This window comes from Bos grunniens, chromosome 14 (assembly GCF_055505025.1).
Source record: "Bos grunniens cultivar Pamir isolate PY7600 chromosome 14, Bosgru_T2T1.0, whole genome shotgun sequence".
Classification (NCBI taxonomy): Eukaryota; Metazoa; Chordata; class Mammalia; order Artiodactyla; family Bovidae; genus Bos; species Bos grunniens.
Genome location: NC_141178.1, coordinates 12,754,409 through 12,776,385, shown reverse-complemented (window position 1 = coordinate 12,776,385; position 21,977 = coordinate 12,754,409). Strand labels below are relative to the sequence as shown.

General features: G+C 37.5%; 1 protein-coding gene across 18 annotated transcripts in view; it reads right to left on the bottom strand.

Moving 5' to 3' along the window:
- Positions 1-1,695: 1,695 nt before the first annotated feature.
- DPY19L4 (dpy-19 like 4) overlaps positions 1,696-21,977 on the bottom strand; it is a 68,334-nt gene continuing 48,052 nt past the window's right edge. For all 18 annotated transcript variants that reach the window (XM_086335943.1, XM_086335948.1, XM_086335941.1 and 15 more), the window contains 5 exons: positions 20,084-20,140; positions 19,300-19,382; positions 15,618-15,750; positions 9,053-9,211; positions 1,696-6,863 (listed from right to left, as the gene is read on the bottom strand). In XM_086335943.1, coding sequence (XP_086192069.1) covers positions 6,699-6,863; positions 9,053-9,211; positions 15,618-15,750; positions 19,300-19,382; positions 20,084-20,140 — 597 coding nt within the window. In that variant the 3' untranslated portion in view covers positions 1,696-6,698. The remainder of the gene's footprint in view (positions 6,864-9,052; positions 9,212-15,617; positions 15,751-19,299; positions 19,383-20,083; positions 20,141-21,977) is intronic.

Here is a 21,977-nt window from a genome sequence, read left to right as displayed (position 1 = left end):
TGAGTTTAAAGTGCATAATGTAGTGATTTTATATAAGTACATGTTGCAAAAATGATTACCACAATAAGGTTAGTTAACATCACCACCACCTCAGAGTTTCAATTTTAGCTTCATCTTAACAACTTTGATTAAAAAAAAAAAAAAAACTCTTAATGTATATAACCAAGAAGCTCGACAAATTCCAAATAAGATACATGCAAGGAGATCTACTTCAAACACATCAAAGTAAAAATGCTATGATCAGTAACAAGTGTGAAAATAATGCAATCAAAATGAAAAGTATTTGTGCACTATCAGTGTAGAGAAATGAACCCACTGATCGGAAGGAAATACAACTGGCCCTCCATATCTACAGGCTCCTCATCCCTGGATTCAACCAAGCCGTGATTGACTGAGTATGCAGATGCTAGATCCCCAGATACACAAGGCTGACTGTTTTATGCTATTTTATATAAGGGACTTACTTGAGCATCTGTGGATTTGGGTATCTGCACGGTTCCTGGAACCAATTCCCCAGTGGATATCAAGGAACAACTATACACTCGACCGTTGAAAACATGAGTCTGAATTATGCAGGTCCATTTATATGCAGATTTTATTTTCAATAACTATAGTACTATGTTTATGTTCTGCAGTTAGCTGAATCCATAGATGCAGAACCTGAGGATAAGGAAACCTACAGGTCTCCTGGATCTGTCCACAGATTCAGATACACATGGGTAATGAGGGGAGAGGGTGAGGTCCTGGCACAAAACCCTCATGGATACCAAGGGACAACTGTATTCCCAAATTTCGTATCTGTTAAGTGATTTATAATCTAGAATTATAAACACCTTTACAATTCAATAATAAAAAGACAACCCAATTTTAAAAAGGGTAATTTCTAAATAAACATTACTCCAAAGAAGATATTCAGATGACCAGTAAACACAAGAAAAGATGTTCAAAATCATTAGATATGATGAAAATGCAGATTAAAAATAGAATGATATGCCCCACTTCACACCTTACTAGAATGCCTATAATCAAGAAGAAAGATAATAGCAAGTGATGGCGAGGATGCAGAGAAATTGGAAACCTTATACATTGTCAGAATTGTAAAATGATACAGCCACTTTGATAATAAGTCTGGCAGTTCCTCAGTTACCACAGTTATCACGACTAAGAAATTCTAGACATATATCCAAAAAAAAGAAAACATATGTCCATCTAAAAACTTGTATATGAATATTCACAGAGCACAATTCATAACAGCCAAAAAAAGTGGAAACCACCCAAATGTCCATCAATGGATGGATGCACAAAATGGATAGATGTATACCCATACAGTGGAATATTGTTTGGCAATGAAAAAGGATACACACAACAACATGAATGAATTTTGAAAACACTATGTTAAAAGACCACGTTATATGATTCCATTTATGTGAAATGTTAAAAGTAGAACATTCTGTCCAGAGATGGAAAGTAAATTAGTAGAAGTTATCTGATGACAAAGTGGTTAGGGGTGGCAGACAGAAGGTGTGAGGTTTCATTTTGGGGTGATGAAAATATTCTAAAATTGACTGTGATGACAGTTGCACAACTCTGATTATACTAAAAACTGTTCAATGGTACACTTTAAATGGTGAGCTGTATGGTATATAATATGTCTCAAAGCTGTAACTAAAAAAGATTAATATATAAATAAAAGACAATTTAAAATTCTAAGAATTTTATTATAGAAACAAAACAAGGAGTATAATTAAGCATGAAATAATTTCATTCTTGATGAAAGTATTTAATATTATAAACTAGTTTATAACCCAACTTTCTTAAAGGATTTATGTTTACTGAAATTAACTTTTATTCTTTTGTGAAGATGTATCCTTAGTTACAGGAAGAATACAATCTAAATATACATTGTTGTAGACACCATTCAAAAGTCAACATACACAAAATCAATTGTATTAGATGGCTAATAAACACATGAAAAAAATGCTCAACAATGGTAATTATTAGAGAAATGCAAATCAAAACGACAATGAGGTATCACCTCAGACTGGTCAGAATGGCCATCATCAAAAAATCCACAAACAATAAATGCTGAGGAGGATGTGGAGAAAAGGGAACTCTTGCACTGCTGGCAGGAATGTAAATTGATACAGCCACTCTGGAGAACAGTGGCTACACAGAATGGTACGGAGATTTCTTTAAAAACTAGGAATGACCAGAAATGACTCAGAAATCCCACTACTGGGCATCTACCCTGAGAAAACCACAATTCTAAAAGACACATGTACCCTAAGGTTCACTGCAGCACTAGACAGATTACCTGGGACATGGAAGCAACCTAGATGTTCACTGAGAGATGAATGGATAAAGAAGTTGTGAGATATATATATATAATGGAATATATAAATAAAAAGGAACACATTTGGGTTCGTTCTAGAGAGGTGGATGAACCCAGAGCCCGTTATACAGAGTGAAGTATAAGTGAGAAAAACAAATACAGCACATGAATGATATACAGGGAATCTAGCAAGACGGCACTGATGAACCTGTTTGTAGTACAGCAATAGAGGTGCAGACACAGGGGACAGATGTATGCACACAGCAGGGGAAGGAGAGGGTGGAAAATTAAGAGAAGCATTGAAACATACCCATTACCACATGTAAAACAGATGAAAAGTGAAAGTTGCTCAGTAATGTCTGACTTTTGGCCACACCACGGACTATACAGTCCGTGGAATTCTCCAGGCCAGAATACTGGAGTGGGTAGCCGTTCCCTTCTCCAGGGGATTTACCCAGCCCAGGTCTCCCGCATTGCAAGTAGATTCTTTACCATCTGAGCCACCAAAACAGACAGCCAGTGGGAATTTGCTGTATGATGCAGGGAACTCAACCCAATGCTCTGTGACAACCTAGAGGGGTGGGATGGGGTGGAAGGTGGGAGGGCAGTTTAAGAAGGAGGGATATATGTGTACCTATGATTGATTCATGATGCTGTACAGCAGAAACCAACACAGCATTCTAAAGCAATTATCCTCCAATTAAAAGTAAATTTAAAAAAAAGAAAAAAAATTCAGTTGTATTCATCTTTGTTAAATAGCTGTACAAAGCTATTAATTTAAAATACGAAAGGGTTATTTATGAGATATCGTACATTAGAAGTATGGAATGCATGTTTCTTTTTGATACTATTATTCCACTAAATATAGTGGTCAGATGTTCAATGTATCTCTTATAAAACTGCACATAAGATTATATTTGCCAAAATTAGAATGTGCAAATTCTAAGAGACTTACAAAACAGAAATTACTCAGAAAGTCCTTTATGCTAAATTCAGCAAATCTGGTTCTAAAGTGTCCTTTTTTAAAATTATGGTAAACAAATATATTGTTTAGAAATCTTAACGGATGGAAAATAGTTGAATCAAATATATTTCTTTGCAATTTTCACATTTAATTTTATTTAAATTATTAATTTTATACATTCAAAAACTAAATAATGAGCTATTATTTCAATAAGAAATTGTTCAATTTTAATTGCAACTTTTCAGGGCTCTAATTTTAATATATATTGGGATCTAAAACTATCAGCAAACAGTAATAATCGAGAAAGTATATTTTAAAAACTGGGACAAATGAGAAAATAGATTGAGATGCAGTAGTCATTTTGCTTTACAATAGGTTCTTAAATGCACAGAACAGTTCATTTAAATGCCCTTTAAACATTCATACACTTAAGTAAATTTACAAATAAAACTGATTAACCTACAACTTTTAAAAACCCAGTAATTTTACAGAGACACTACTTTTACCCCCAAAAGGCATCAAAATGTTTTAACAGCTCAAAAATAGAAAAAGGCAAAAAGCAATTGATTTCCCCAAAATGACAAAGTTTAATAAGATGGCTATTTGCTGTTCAATAAATTAATAGCCTATCTTTTAAAGCATATTTTTCAGCCCCAACTTGTAACAGACTTTGACCTCCATTTCTTTTCCTTTAGTCAATCTAGACTGTATGGAAGAGTGTCATATTAGGCTTTTTAGCAATTTGAGTTAATGTCCCCAAAAACATGCTGTTTATATCCTCAGAAAGTAATGAAGAAAAAAATTTATAAGTGCAATGCATACTCCCTAGGTTGTAAAACTCTACCAGTCTAACACAGTTGCCAAAGTCGGAAAACATATAAACCAGCACAGTCAATGTCATACATCTTATCAAGTAAGTTTTATCTGTTGGATTGTTTGGCATTTGGGAAGCTTATTTAGCTTAATTTATTTATTTAATTAATTTAGTAGGCTAGAAATCCCATCACTACCTTTAACAAAGATTTGGTTACTAATGAATTAAAGTTAACAGTGAAAATAGCATACTGAGGATTCTTTCTCTGTGCTTAATGATGAGGGAAAAGGTACCAAAATTTTTTTATGAAAATGAAAGAAATGGGTAATTTTTTAATAGTAAAAAGTAAACTTTGAAATAAGGTTCAGGCACTTATTTCCATGGTGTTGCAACATCAAGGGCAAAGTATGTTTTGTATTTCTTTGAGAAATTCTTTCGACCCCAAGCCCATAAACTTTGCCCCTTTCACAGTAGATCTCTACTGTCAAACCAAATAGAATTACTTGCAGAATTCTAATCATTTGTTACTCTACAAATAAGTAAGGAAATTAGTTAAATGCTCAAGTTTTCTAGCACTACTGTTCTAAGTAGAGCTAAAATAGAAGCAAATAAGCTTATCTTCCATACCCAGTATTATTATTTCTATAATAAAGCTCACATTTTTCTTTTCAACTGATGCTAAATGAAAAATTCATTATTTAAAAAATTCAATTAAAAGCTGCTCCAAACCTATTTTATTTAAGAATAAGTTGATAGAAGCAAAAGCAACTTACTAATGTCAAAAATAAAAAACACACAACAATCAAAATTCAGCATATTTGATCATAAATCAGTAAAAATTAAATTAAGTATTTCATGCTACATAGAAAGTAGGTTGTTCTATTTCCCTTTCAAAATATGCAAGCCATCTTTTCAATTGCATTGTTTTACATGCTGCATCTAATCATAAGTACTACCATGTACTTTTGTACACTGTGTACTTAGGTAACTATGGTAATATTTTTATAAGGCTTGAAGCTAAATACTAGTGACTATTAAGATGTTCAGAGAAGCTGAAATAGCCTGCCTGTAGCTATCTTAATATAGTTGCTAAACATTACATAAAAGCATGACATGAGAACCAATAAAACTAATGCACCAGACATATGATACTGCCATCAAACAATTCTTAAGCTCCAAAAGAACAAAACATCTGAGTTAGTCTAAGAATGCATGAGCTCTTGTGGTTTTAAAAGACATATTACAGAACATAAAGATAATGGAAAGATGTTCCTTTCTAATATAGTAATTTAGAGTGATGAAACCGCAATTTTTGCAGCACTCTAACCAGTGAAAATATTTTAAATTTGTTCACTTAACAGGTGTATAAGGTAAAACTAAACCTGCATCCTATCTTATTAAAGTGATACACCCATCCTGAAACTCTTTATAAAGCCAAATGAATCATTTTAGAACTTCTTTTAAATATAATTAAAAATACGAAAAGGAACACAGACTGTGGAACTGTACTGTGCATTTTATGATAATCGTCATTTTGTTCGTAACGCTGAAAACCGTGTCAGCACTTCACAAGGAACAGCACCTGTGTTTTACCACAAACGCTTCTATGCAGAGGCATATGCTGAACAGCATCTACACACATCTCCAGAAACTGCTGCTCACTTTAGTGGACATACTCTCATTCCGATAAAGATTTAAGTTTTTACTTCATACTTCAATAGAAAACACATGAGTAGATTATATACTCCATATCCATATTTTTAAAAACCTTGAACCTTCTTTTGTTTTTTTCCTTATTTTTTAACTTAAAGCAACATTCTTTTAAATGTCTGTTTTAAAAAAATACATAGGTAACAAGAGTTAACTGTTTTATCATGATTAAGTTGGTATCAAATTTATGGGCATAAGTGAAAAAACTAACCACTTAATAGTCATAATGTAGTGAAATGCAATATCAAGCACTATATATTATTAAGAAAGTGCTCATATATAAGCAGCAGATGATGAGAGCTATACCATGGAAACTCTGGATATATCTTAATGTATATCCTTAAAAATCACTTTCCTTTATATAATTTCCATTTTAATTTAAATGCCACAAATTCTCAGTGAACATTTAAATTAGTTTTTTACTTCAGCTCTATTATACATCATGAAATACCTTCAGAAACTGCCTTGAGGAGGTAATTCTTTCCTTCTATTTTGTAATTATATCACATTAAGTATTTGTTAAATGTTATGTTTGAGACATACTCTGACCCTGAACATATTCAAATTCAAGACTAATGTTATGATGGAAAGATTTATGAGGAAAATTTTACAACAGTTTGGAAGGTAAAATTATAGCAATAAGGAAGACACCTGGCTGGAATACTGCAGAGTGGCAGATTTGACATTTTACCAAAGGACAGTAATGTTTGATCTTCTTTCCTCCACAGAACTCTAGATCCAGTTAACAGCAGGAGGGAAAATCAGCAGCAACATTTCAATGTCCACACTCTGATTTCCAAAAGATACCACGTAGGTAGGAGCAAATTGTATTTTACTTCAGGTGGTATATGTCTTTGACATGAAGGCTCTGCTATTTTTCAAGACTGAAAGGATATCACAGTGTTGATTTTATATACAAAGTAGGATCTGTTCCAGTATACTCTGGTGAAATAATTCACATAGGGAGAATAGTTAATTTTGACCTCATGACAAAATCGTCCATGTTTTGAGTAGGTTAACTTGTCACCTTCTTCACAAACCACCTAGCAAATGATATGAAACATAATGTTAAAAAAGTTTTAAGAGAAATGCAATCAAGGTACAAGTGACTATATTTATATAAAATATATATATTTTTGTTAAATATGGAGTATTTCACATTGGTTAGCAATGCATCTCATATTGTTCAGCAAATAAAAGCCTCTTCATAAGATTTACCATGTTCACTAAATTCTTGAGCTTCCCACTGAGATTGAAAAACCAGCATAAAGCATTTTCCAATTTTTTAAAGATTTAATCCTAAAATTTAGAAGGCTATGTCTCCATAGTCTATTATCATTCATCTGAAGAATCTTATGGAGCCTACTGAAGCTAAGAAATGGACATATATTCTTAATGTATGTTCATATTCTTTTCCTTGTGCAGGACTGACTCACAACAGTAAGTTTCTGTGACTAATCAGTAAATCCTTTACATTTTCACTTTAACGAGGTTCACTAAGATAGCTTAGCTAGCTCAAAGAGTTTTCTACAATAAAAACACTAAATATTATGCTAATGCTTTGGAGAGATGTCAGAGAATCAACTTTAAGAATCAAAGAAGAGATTAGCTTTAAGCCTGTGCCTGGAATTACATGAAAGTAGTAACCTGACCTTCAAAATGGACCAAGAGGGTGTCCAAGAGCAGAATAAAACTCTAGACAGTAGACAGCAGACAGCAATACAGCTGCTGCTGCTGCTGCTAAGTCGCTCCAGTCGTGTCCGACTCTGTGCGACCCCATAGACGGCAGCCCACCAGGCTCCCCCGTCCCTGGGATTCTCCAGGCAAGAACACTGGAGTGGGTTGCCATTTTCTTCTACAATGCATGAAAGTGAAAAGTGAAAGTGAAGTTGCTCAGTCATGTCCGACTCTGTGCGACCCCATGGACTGTAGCCCACCAGGCTCCTCCACCCATGGGATTTTCCAGGCAAGAGTACTGGAGTGGGGTGTCATTTAATTACTAAATGCGTGCGTGCTCAGTCGTGTCTGACTCTTTGCAACCCCACGGACTGTTGCCTGCCAGGCTCCTCTGTCCATGGGATTTTTCAGGCAAGGATACTGGAGTGGGTTGCCATCTCCTACTCTTATTACCAAATATCTGATGTTTAATAAAATTCCATTTTGTCACCAATTAAGCCAAAGATCACAGATGTCAAGTACCAAGAGAGAAAATTCAAAATACATGTAGCAGAAAACAGAATAAGTTTATAAGATTAAGAGGTCATTTCTCTAGACTCTCCTGGCAAGGGCGCAGGTTTGGTATGTGGGGAACTAAGATCCCACATGCCTCGCAGCATGGCCAAAAAACCCCCAGAGCAACAAACTACTTTCTCACCTCCAAATTGGTCTGGGATGATTATGACAAAGCTATTTAATTAGGAAGAGACAAAGAAGTCTTGGCTGCAGTCTGAATAGAATATGCAATCTAAATAAGAATGACCTACTAAACTTTAAGATCCTCCACCCCCAACCTTCCCAGGAGTACAGGTACCCTTTCTAGTGCCTCATTACCAGATATACAAACACTAATTACTAAATATTAACAAATTCCCCTGTCAGTCTTAGTTGCCATGTATATAGTATATACACTGCAGGCTGAGAATTAACACAGCTTGGTAAAATAGAAAATCAAAGAAAACTGAAAATACAGTTAAATCCTAACAACTAAAGTAGTTCTGAATACACTAATTTTGTGGATAACAGAGGCTCAATGTACAAGACTATGTTAATTCAATAAACAATTTTTCTAGATATGAATCAAATTATAAGAAATTTCTCAACATAAGAATATAACAATCAGCTGCTCTTTATATTACATTGTTAAAATCATAATTCAAAACAAATTATCTTTTGTTCATGAATGTAGAACATGTACAAGCATAGGCAACTAATGGTCCAGGTATTGATAAAATTGGTTGTTTTTTTTTTGTAAAATTGTCCAACTTTTCTTTTGTACATTGCAAAAACACTTCAAACTACTTTTAATAAGTTCCCCCACTGTTACATCTCTAGAGAAGGAAATGGCAGTATTCTTGCCTGGAAATCCCATGGACAGAGGAGCCTGGTGGGCTACAGTCCACAGGGTTGCAAAGTCGGGCATGACTGAGCACACTCACACACTGTTACTATTACAAGTTTAAATAAAGTCATTTTTCTCAAAACAATAATTAAAACTTTACAAATGGTTACTTACATGGCCATTCGCAATGTCTAATAAATCTTTAACCCGACAGCCTCTCATGGTTCCCACTTCATTGCAGATAGCATCTTCTACTATTAGGTAACTAGCCTTGTATGATGTCAGTATTTTATAAATATCCTCAGCAGATCGCTTTGAATAGATTTGATAGATCTGAAAGAAAATAATTAAAACAACAACTTTAAAAGACATTTAAAACTTCTATTTATCAAACACTGAGCATCTACTATGTTCTTAGTACTATCTGTGCAAAATAAAGCTATTGACTAAGGCTTGATTCCTGTCCTCAGCAAGCTTATGTTCATCTGCTCTTGGCTACTTGCGTATCTTCTTTACAGAAATATAATTCAAGTCCTTTGTCCATTTTCCTCCAATGCTACTGAGATATAATTGACATATAGTATTGTGTATGAGTTTAAGGTATACAACATGTTTATTTGATAAGCTCATATGCTGCAAAATAATTTAGCACCATAGCTTTAGCTAATATTTGTATGTTACATAATCACCATTTTTTGTGTGTGTGTGGGGAAAACATCTAAGATCTATTCCCAACAACTTTCAAATCTACAATACAGTATTATTAACTCCATTCACCATGCTGTACATTAGATCCCTAAAATTTATTCATATTTCAACTAGAAGTTTGTACTCTTTGACCAGTATCTCCTCATTTCTTGAGGTCTCTCAACCCCTGGCAACCACAACTCTCCTCTATTTCTATGAGGTCAGCATTTTTAGATTCCATAAATAAGTGATATCATACTGTATTTACCTTTTTCTATCTGACTTACTTCACTTAGCATAATGCCCTCAATGTTTATCCATGTTGTTGCAAATGGCCTTTGTCCACTTTTTAATTGGGTGGTCTTTTTATTAGTGAGTTGTAATACTTCCTTAATATTTTTATTACCATGTATCAAAGTATTTAATACTCATTTTATACATGAGATAAAGTCAGTGAGGTTAAAAATAATTTGACCCTTGTCACAATACTGAAACAATCAGTTCAGTTCAGTCACTCAGTCATGTCTGACTCTTTGCGACCCCATGAAAGGCAGCACGCCAGGCCTCCCTGTCCATCAACAACTCCTGGAGTTTACCCAAACTCATGTCCATCGAGTTGGTGATGCAACCCAGCCATCTCATCCTCTGTTATCCCCTTCTCCTCCGGCCCCCAATCCCTCCCAGCATCAGGGTCTATTCCAATGAGTCAACTCTTCGCATGAGGTGCCAAAGTATTGGAGTTTCAGCTTCAGCATCAGTCCTTCCAATGAACACCCAGGACTGATCTCCTTTAGGAGGGACTGGTTGGATCTCCTTGCAGTCCAAGGGACTCTCAAGAGTCTTCTCCAACACCACAGTTCAAAAGCATCAATTCTTCGGTGCTCAGCTTTCTTCACAGTTCAACTCTCACATCCATACATGACCACAGGAAAAACCATAGCCTTGACTAGATGGACCTTTGTTGACAAAGTAATGTCTCTGCTTTTTAATATGCTATCTAGGTTGGTCATAACTTTCCTTCCAAGGAGTAAGCGTCTTGTAATTTCATGGCTGCAGTCACCATCTGCAGTGATTTTGGAAACCAAAAAAATAAAGTCAGCCACTGTTTCCATTGTTTTTCCATCTATTTCCCATGAAGTGATGGGACCAAATGCCATGATCTTAGTTTTCTGAATGTTGAGCTTTAAGCCAACTTTTTCACTCTCCTCTTTTACTTTCATCAAGAGGCTTTTTAGTTCCTCTTCACTTTCTGCCATAAGGGTGGTATCATCTGCATATCTGAGGTTATTGATAATTCTCCCGGCAATCTTGATTCCAGCTTGTGCTTCCTCCAGCCCAGCGTTTCTCATGATGTACTCTGCATAGAAGTTAAATAAGCAGGGTGACAGTATACAGCCTTGACGTACTCCTTTTCCTATTTGGAACCAGTCTGTTGTTCCATGTCCAGTTCTAACTGTTGCTTCCTGACCTGCATATAGGTTTCTCAACAGGCAGGTCAGGTGGTCTGGTATTCCCATCTCTTGAAGAATTTTCCACAGTTTATCGTGATCCACAGAGTCAAAGGCTTTGGCATAGTCAACAAAGCAAAAATAGATGTTTTTCTGGAACTCTGTTGCTTTTTCGATGATCCAGCAGATGTTGGCAATTTGATCTCTGGTTCCTCTGCCTTTTCTAAAACCAGCTTGAACATCTGGAAGTTCATGGTTCACGTATTGCTGAAGCCTGGCTTGGAGAATTTTGAGCATTACTTTACTAGCGTGTGAGATGACTGAAAGAATAGGCATGCTTAAAACCCATGCCTTGATCACATGGTGTTTTTCATTATAATTTTGCTGACCTTATTAGATAATAAGCTCTGGATCTTATTACAATAGATATTACATTTTTTTCAGTTTTTCTGAAATGCGAAACTTGGAAAAGCCATAAAAGTTCAGCCAAAAGTATCACGGACTGTCCTGAAAATCCTGAGGCTTGTAATCTAGACTGGACAAGATTCCAGTCTGACTGCAGCTGCTGACGACATGTTTTGGTTGTTGTCTATCCAGCAATTTCAGGTCCAATGTCCACTGACATGCTAGATACTCATTCTGTGGGATACAGAATGTGACTACAACAAGAAGTTTCTCACTCACTTCACCTGCTAAGTAAGTTCATGTGAATGGTTCTATCCTATTCAGTTTAATACTTACTTGTGTATTTTATATAATTTTTATTTATTTTCAAGTCTGGGTAAACTGTAATATACTATTGGGTCATATAAAAAAAAAATGACTTTGATGCAATGGCAATAACATTACTGTTAGACTAGGGTGCGATTTCTCAACCTTGGCGCTATTAACATTTTGGGCCACATAATTCTTTGTTGGGACCAAACGGAGGCCATTCTGCACACTGAAGGATGTTTAGGCATTCCCTGGTCTCTACCCTCAAGGTGCCTGTAGAACCCCTCCTCCAGCTGTAACAACAGAAAATGTCTCCAGACACTGCCAAATGTCCTCTGGGGGCACCGTCATTCCAGGTTTGAGAATCAGTGGTCTAGGAGATTATACAAAGATTAGTCACATGTTATGAATTATAGATTGTGGTGTCTAATTCAAATGATATGATCTCATTTATGGACTTCAATTTGAATTTTAATTTAAAAACAAATTTATTCAGTACTTTGCTCTGTACTAGACACCACAGAGGAGAAGGCAATGGCACCCCACTCCAGTACTTTTGCCTAGAAAATCCCATGGACAGAGGAGCCTGGTAGGCTACAGTCCATGGGGTTGCTAGAGTCGGACACGACTGAGTGACTTCACTTTCACTTTTCACTTTCATGCATTGGAGAAGGAAATGGCAACCCATTCCAATGTTCTTGCCTGGAGAATCCCAGGGGGTGGGCTGCCGTCTATGGGGTCGCACAGAGTCGGACACGACTCAAGTGACACAGCAGCAGCAGACACCACAGAGAAAGATGAAGTTTTGGGAAAAAACTGGTTCCTACTCATATAAAAATGAAAACTCTAAAATGTTTAAATTTAATTCGAACTAGAATGTAATTCGAACTCTGACCTAATTACATGTGATTCTGAAATTCTATATTAGAATTCAAAAAATAATCAAAATTGTTAAAAAACAATAAAAAACAACAAAGAAAACAAAGACATGTTAGAGTCTGTTGGTTTACATCCACAAAAAATAAAGTTTAGAGTAAAGTCCGGGATCTTTGACACGTATCTGCGCACCACCTCCTCCGGCTCCTGCCCCACTCTTCGGCAGCTCCAGGCCCACCGGAATCCCGTGGACTGCAAGTCCCGGTACGCTTCGAGCACTCAGCTCGGACTGCACGTGCGCATCCAGCTGCCCGCCGGAAGGACACAGCCTGGCTGTGTTTATCTCGTTGGGGACGGAGTCGTCGGTTGGCGCGCAACGGGTTCTAGGCTGCAGGCAGCGCGAGGACCCGCGGCCCCGCCCCGGCCCGGCCTGGCAGGTAGCCCGGGGTGGGCTGAGGGACAAAGAAATTTGTAGGGGCTGGAGACGCCCCTGCCTAGCGCTGGGGTCTTGGGGGAGGGGCCAAGAAGCAGCTCACCTGCTGCGGTGGGGGCTGGGAGGGAGCTGGGGGGATGATGGGAAAGGAAAGTGTTAATGGGGAGAGAAGGGCTCGGGGAGGGTGGTGAGGAACCCGTGGGGGACACCTGGTAGCTGGAGGAGGCCCTGAAGGAAATTGGGAAGAAGATCGGGTTATGAAGGGAACAGGGAGGCTGAGGATAATGGAAGAAAAGGGCGGGGGTGTCTGGCGTTGTGGGGGAGGGGAGGTTGGGATGACTGGAAGGCGACAGGGATAGCGTCATATACAGGGAGGAATATCTCAGGCAGAAAGGGGTCAGTGAATATTAGCCTTTTTTCCCCCTTAATGGAAGAGCAAAAATGAAGGGCTGTCACGGTGGAGCTTGGAGTTGTGGGGGAAGGAAGAAAGGGGAAAAAAAATGCAAAGCTCTCAGGAGATCAAGAAGGGCCAGAAACCGGGAATGAAAATTGCACGAGAATAGGAAGGCGGGGGGCGGGGGGGCAGGTTCATGAGGCGATTGAAGATGCTTGAGAATGCGGCAGTGATGGAGGATGGGAGAGACCGGGAATAAGAGGAGCCTCTGAGACCCTGGGGGCTTGTTGTCCCTGAGCTTGAGTTGTTTTTTTGGAGGAGAAGCCATGGGGTTTTTCCTCCACCTTTGCACGGAATTGCTTCTCTCTTGCCTTCTGAATGCTCTACCTTGATCTAGCTGAAGGGGAAGGTGGAGTCTATGAGGGAAGATGAAGGTCTCCCATTCTTAAGCCCGTCAACCTCCTTCCTATCTGTCCCCATAAGCTCAGATCCAAGAGCTTTTGGATTGAGGACAGAGTAATGAAGTGAGAGTGGTTTCCTGCTGGGAAAAAAAAAAAAAAAGAAAAACAAACAAACAAACAAAAAAAAAAAAGTTTAGGAAGGAGCTTCCCAGGTGGCACTAGTGGTAAAGAATCTGCCTGCCAATACAGGAGACCTAAGAGACACAGGTTTGATCCCTGGAGTACGAAATGGCAATCCACTCCAGTATTCTTGCCTGGAAAAATTCCATGGACAGAGGAGCCTGGCAGGCCCCAGTCCATGGGGCTGCAGAGTCAGACACGACTGAGCAACTGAACATACACTAAATTTAGGAATATGCTGTGATACATCTTCTAAGCAGCACTACCTTTTCAAGTGCAACAAATATTAATCAGAGGTGGCTGTTGTCCCTTAGATAAATCACTCCCAGGTAGACCTCCCCATCTCTGACCTCTCCCTTGCTTCAACTGTTCTATGACCTTAATAACTCCTAAGTGTTCCATTCCTAGGTTTATAAAAGGTCTTTGATAACTCCCAAATGCCTTGAGGGTAAGTCTAAATTTTAAGTATGACCTTCCAGGTCCCTCAGAATTTGGCCTCTTATTTTCTAGTTTCATGGCCAAACAAATTTCATGGCTTCTGTGACTTTTTCAATCTGGAATTGTATTCTTTTTCCAAACAAGTTTCTAAGTCATCCTTCAAATCTGTGATCAAAGGAACGCCCTTTATGAAGACTTGGATTTTTGTAGGCAGAACTGACTTGTTTCTGCTTTTGAACTCCTCTCTGTACTTTCTGTGATTATATGTGAATGTGTGTGTACACAAAGAATTATAATAGTAATAGTACATAATTATAATAATAGCTAACATTTAAATTTTACTGTTTCAGACAGAGTGTATTATCTTATTTAATTCTCCTAAGTAGAGGGTCAGAACTATTATTTCCAGATTCAAAAACTTGTTCAAGGTCACAAAGCTAGTACATGGCAGAGGTATCATTTGAGTCCAGATACTCTAATTCTAGAGACTGGATTCTTAGTCTAACCTCTGTATTGAAGTCTAACTTCTATACTGCTATACTTCCCACTTAGCATAGAGTATACTTAAAAACTATGTGAAATTCTCTCCAATTGAAAAACAGAATATTTACAATTCAGGTTCAATTGGTTATTACCTTCAGATATGAAGTTACATTTACATCCAAACAAAACATTCAAAATTATAAATTCTCTGAAAGAGAAGCAATTAGATACCATACAAATGTTATATATTCTAAGTTATTAACAACAGCCCATACTGAAAACTAAATCAGTGCTTTATAAGCAATAACAGAATTTTGGTTTAGAAATACAAAGTGTATAAAGATAGTAACTGAAAGCCTTCCTTCAATAATTTGATTGAGAATAATGATATTCTAAAAGAGAATGTTTCCCTTTGTAAATGATTACATATTAGTCCCTTGGAGCCTTGTGGGAAATAAAATGTTTCTCCTAGAAATATATCAATACTTTTCATAAAGAATTTCATATTCTAATGTTGGTCCCTTGTGGTTAAATGTACTATACAGCTTTTTAAAAACTTAAAACTAATTGACTCTTCTAAAATTGTCTGGATTTTCCTAGCTAACCCAAGGAACATATACATCATTATAATACTATACTAAAAAGTCATAAAAAAGATCCTAATGTAGAACATAAAATGCCTTACGTTTTCATTTCTCTTGAGAAGATCATCATCATTGTAAAGAGGCAAGCTTGTCACCATCCATCCGGTGCATAATTTAATCACACCCATTAATTGTGGACTTCCTGCAAACACAGCTGCAACTGGAGCTTGCCTTCTGCAAAGAACCACAAAGATTCACACACTGAAAAGGTAAGTATACTATTTAGTTCACCGATTTATATCAATTCTGAAATACCAAGGAACTTAAAATGGGTTGTACACTTAAGTTTTAATGTCAGTTCTAATTTCATTTCATTTTTGGATCCATTAAAAAAAATGAGCAATTACTATGTGCCAGAAATTGTTTAGAGTGCTAAAGATAAATATTTTAAAAAGAGAGGTGGGAGGAGAAGGTCACTGCTTTCAAGACAGAGAAGGGGAGAGGATAAACACATCTCCTATTGCCATCTAGGTCAGGTGGCGATAATGCAGGGTAATGGGACAGTGACAGTTCAATGGTGATGCTGTGAATTCTCAAATTCATCTTTGGCAAATACTAACCACCATAACCCAGCTCCTCCCAGATCCACCTATCCTCCTGCTCCTTCCCTGCCTTTACCCGTGTGTCTGTCTCCAGTTAACACATGAAGGACTTCTCTTCTCTAAATCATAATTCCAAAGTCCCAGATAGATTCCCCTCACAAGACAGATCCCAAAGGGCTGCTCTAATGTCCTGACTTATTTATTCCCTCCCTGTATTCAATATTCAGCATCCACCTACTGTGTCAAACTCTGAAAGTAAAGAGGACACAGCCACTGTCCTCAAGGAGCACCCAGTAATGGGGAAACAAAAATGAAACAGAAAAATCACATCACAGTAATATAAATGCCCAATCATTTGATGTAAAAGGTCCAATGGTTAGGCCTTTGCTGTTTTTGAAAATATTGTGGTAAATCATACATGTAAACGTGACTTCCTCTTTTATTAACAACAGAAGGCTATACTGGTCAGTGTTCCACAAAGGTAAATATAATTCACAAAAAAATATTAATAGGCAGTAGTTAAGGATGATCTAAAATAATAATCTTTATACATACAAGAGGTGTCATCATAATAATGAGACCTTCAGTTCAGTTCAGTTAAGTCGCTCAGTTGTGTCTGACTCTTTGCAACCCCATGAATCGCAGCACGCCAGGCCTCCCTGTCCAACACCAACTCCCGGAGTTCACTCAAAACTCACATCCATCGAGTTGGTGATGCCATCCAGCCATCTCATCCTCTGTTGTCCCCTTCTTCTCCCGCTCCCAATCCCTCCCAGCATCAGTCTTTTCCAATGAGTCAACTCTTCGCATGAGGTGGCCAAAGTACTGGAGTTTCAGCTTTAGCATCATTCCTTCCAAAGAAATCCCAGGGCTGATCTCCTTCCGAATGGACTGGTTGGATCTCCTTGCAGTCCAAGGGACTCTCAAGAGTCTTCTCCAACACCACAGTTCAAAAGCATCAATTCTTTGGCACTCAGCTTTCTTCACAGTCCAACTCTCACATCCATACATGACCACAGGAAAAACCATAGCCTTGACTAGACAGACCTTTGTTGGCAAAGTAATCTCTCTGCTTTTTAATATGCTATCTAGGTTGGACATAATTTTCCTTTCAAGGAGTAAGCATCTTTTAATTTCATGGCTGCAGTCACCATCTGCAGTGATTTTGGGGCCCCAAAAATAAAGTCTGACACTGTTTCCACTGTTTCCCCATCTATTTGCCATGAAGTGATGGGACCGGATGCCATGATCTTCGACCTTACATAAGACCTATTCTCACTTTCAAATTGTGGTGTTGGAGAAGACTCTTGAGAGTCCCTTGGGCTGCAAGGAGATCAAACTGTTAATCCTAAAGGAAATCAACCCTGAATATTCACTAGAAAGACTGATGCTGAAGCTCCAACACTTTGGCCACAAGCTAAGAGCCTGAAAAGACCCTGATGCTGGGAAAATTGAGGGCAAGAGAAGAGTGTGACAGAGGTTGAGATGGTTGGATGGCATGACTGACTCAATGGTCATGAGTTTGAGGAAATTCAGGGAGATAGTGATGGACAGAGAAGCCTGGCATGCTGCAGTTCATGGGGTCGCAAAGAGTTGGACACGACTTAGCAGCTGAACAATAATAACAATTCTCACTTCTATTCACCTATTCTATGAAATTAATTCTTCATTTCTAGAAATGGTTTAAATCTTTTTCTCCCTTTTCTCCTGGTCTTTTCTGATAGTATTTTATTCCCTTTTCAAGTATTAGTTTCTTTATCTATGTGTTTAAATTTTTTCATATTATTTATCAGTCTCTATTCATGGGGTAGACTGGCTGAAAAAAATGGTTGCAATGATTCTTTTCTCATAGTCATTCTCTTGGAGGAAACTCTAGTTCCCATCATGTGACTTGCTTTGGCCAACAGGACATTAGCAAACACAACGTGAACAGACTTAAAACATGCTTACACTGAGACTTGTCCTCTCATGCAGCTCTAGGGAGCTCTACAACCACCACCTTGTGAATGAGCCCAGTCTCACCTGGGCTGGATGACAAGAAGCAAGTGGCTAAGTCAATTCCATGCCCTCAGCTGACACTACCCAGCCACAGACATGTGGGAGAGGCTAGGCCAGACTACCCAGTTTCACATGAGCTGGCCCAGACCAGAAGGATCCTACCCATTGCTTCCACTCAGCTGATCATGGAAGTGGTGCAAAATAACAAATGTTTATTGCTTGTAAGTCACTAAGTTTTCTGAGAGTCCACTGTGCAGCAAAACCTGACACAAATTTTATTACCAGAAATTGCTAGAGGTCTAGTTCTATTGTTTATCATAAATGACAGCAATATGTCTTGCTGTGTCAAACTGTTTCTTCATGTGTTTTGTAACTTTAGAACTTATCTCCATGAAGCTTTATTTGTGAAATCCTGGGTAGCCTGGGTTGAAGATTATATTAGGCACTCCAGACCATCCCAGAAATACTTTTTATGCTAATTTCTTGATACAGGATTCCCTGGATTAAACAAGTGTAATTTCAAGCTACAGCCATGTGATTTCAGATGGACTGCTACAAATTCAGAGGAAACACCTTATTTTTGACCAAGAACTGAGGCCAAGGAAGACATGCTTTCTCATCATCTTTTTCTACCACTTGCTGGATATTTTGAGTTCATCCTTTCACTGACAGTATGGCCCTTTGAGGGTCCCTTAGTTCTGTATGTATTAATATCTTACAGGAGGAAATAGGGTGTTTCAATTACAAGTCCCCATTTGCATAGGTCGAAGAGCACATCTCCTGTCATATTAAAATGTGTGTGAGTATCAAAATTAAAAATCATGTTAACCTTGGTTATCCATACTAGAAACCCACTGTTCATTCACCTCCAACTCTGGTTAAAAGAGGCATCTCTTGACAATCTAAATAAAAGGACACTGGTTCCTTTTTATTCCACATTTCTAGATGCTTAATAACTAGAGTTTCATATTTCAACTTATCAATACTGTACTTTTGATGGAAATGAGTTCAATTAGAAAATTAGAATTATATGTCTAATTAAAAAACTGTCCCTAAAAATACAGGGTAAAATTCCTGAGTTTCATGGGAAAAGGATTACCTTATTATTCCCCCTGAATCCATTAAATAGCATGCAATGATTAATTAATAGCTTAACAATAGTCTCAGGCAATTCAGTTCTTACTTTATCCAGGTCATAAGTTCCACCGTATCTGGGTCATAAAATTCTTGTAGTTCCATTAGTTCTGTCATTAATCTTGGAAAAAACTAAAATATAAAACAAAATCCCCGAAACCTGTGTGTAAGTATTTACAAAGTTTAAAGCTCTTTCAAAGTATTTCCAAAGACTAACAGACCTACCTGTGACAAACAATATTACAACACTGTTCTTACAGAAAAAATGGCACAGATCACTTTACTTTCTTTTAGTTTCTTGTTCATTCTTCTCAGTCCAAATAAACTACTGTTTGGTTAATTTACTACCTATACTCAATACATAATTTTAGCATCACCAATTAATCATTAGTTGTATCTTTCATGCACATACACACTGAAAAAATAAGTAAACAAATTTCAGGTTAAGTCAAATAATTCACAGGTTTACTGGCAATTAATTTCATTTTACATTATGATAAGGTAAAGAATTTATATTACTTTGTAAATATTTAAATTTTGGGATTGCCAAAATGCTTTTTACTCTTTACTAGTAAATACTATTTATTCAGCTATTTCCTTTGTCAATTGTAATAGTCTAACAATATTAGACTATAGAAAATTGCACTAGACTATAGAAAATAGCACTCTAAAAATGTTTTATCATGGTCCTACTGGAAGAAAATTAAGTATTATTTAGTATATCACATTTTCTTAAAATACTGTCCCAATGTAAGTATCCTACACACACATAATTTATCACTACCTTATAAACAACATATATTTTAACCTTATGAAAAATCTAACTTTCTTACCTCTTTCCATAAGCTGAGACCTATTATAGTGGGCACAGCCATGCTCAAAATAAGAGCCTAAAATGTTAAAGCAAAAAGGGTTATGGATAAATATACCTTAGAGATACTAGACAATGACTCAATGACCAATCAAATATTCTCACAGTTGTAACAATTTCAGAGAAATTGGAGTCAGCATGGAACCTAGTTCACAGAGTAAGATGGTGATGACTAATGGTGGCATAGACAGTAAAGCCTCTGCCTTCAGTGCAGGAGACCTGGGTTTGATCCCTGGGTAGGGAAGATCCCCCGGAAAAAGGAATGGTAACCTACTCCAGCAATCTTGCCTGAAGAGTTCCATGGACAGAGGAGCCTGGTGGGCTATAGTCCATGGGTTGCAAAGAGTCAGACACAATTGAGGGACTACCAGAAAAACAACAGATTTAAAACATAACAAGCTGGCAGCAAAGTGAGACATACATATCTACTACACAAATTTAAGGCAGAACATAATGCTCATCACATTTCAAACAGCAAGTTAGTATCTGACAATTTCCCCAGGAACCTAACTTAGGAAGAGCTTATAAAAAACACTGAACTGTAAATAAATAAATAGCTATGTGAATAGCTAACAACAGCAAAAAGACAGTGAATGAACACAGGAAAGATAGTCAATACATACCAGTATGTGTGTGTGCTCAGTTGTGTTCAACTCTTTGCGACTCCATGGACTGTAGCCCGCCAGGCTCCTCTGTCCATGGAATTTTCCAGGCAAGAATACTGGAGTGGGTTGCCATTTCCTTCTCCAGGGGATCTTCCTGACCCAGGGACTGAACTTGCATCTTCTGTGTCTCTAGCCTGCACTGGCAGGCAGGTTCTTTAATACCAGTATACTACTATGCTAAGAATATATAAATTCCTCTGGTTGGCAACATACAAGACTACTAGTAGAGATAATAATTTATCAGCTTTCTGCCAAAACCTGTTCTTTGTACCATCCCATGGCGATTGGTGACCCCACAATCTAGTCATGCAAACTCCAAACCTAGAAAACATCTATGATTTCTCCCTATTCTTCATTTACCCATACTTTATGAGGCACCAAATTTTCTATTTTTTTTACTTCAGTACAGAACAGTATTAATTAAATGGGCTTTGGAGCTAAAAGAACCCCAAAGTGGGTGTGAATCATGATTTTATTGCACTTATAAAGTTATACAATATTAGGCAAGTTATTCAATCATTTTTTAAGCCTTCGTTTCCTTGTCTATAAAATACAGATAATGAAACTTAGCTAACAAGGTCTTTGTAAACTTTGAATAGCATATGAAGTGCTTCAAATAGTACCTGACACATAGCAAGCTCTCATCGCTTCCTCCTCCGTGGCCTGTACCTGGTTCAAGGAGGTTCAGTCCTCCTTCCTGGTTCAAGTCTATCACCCTTAAGCCTATCCTTCATAGAACTTTAAGGGTGGGCTGAGAGAAAAGCTAAGGCTGACTTTCTCCCACCTCTGCACAAACATGTCAATGTGTTCCGACTGCCTGTGGGATACCACCAAGTTCAGCAGAACACTCAAAGGCCTCAATGAGCTTACCCTCCTTGATTTCTCCAGTCTCATTTCTTAACCACCCCTACCTCACATTTTATGTGCCAACAAAATTAAATATTTCATGCTTTTTCTTTGCCTCTGATTTTACTCCCTTTGACTGTCATGTGCTTTGCAACCTGTGTTTCTTCCCTCTACTCTCCCTTTTTTACCCTTTATTTGACTAATACCTCATCTTTCAAATCTCAGAACCGAAGTTCTCTTTGAATCCCTAAAAAACTGAATTAAAGCAGGCCTTCTCTGTTCCAGCAGTACCCTATTAATGCTTCTTATTATCTCTTTTTATGACCAGAAAATGGTAATCCACTT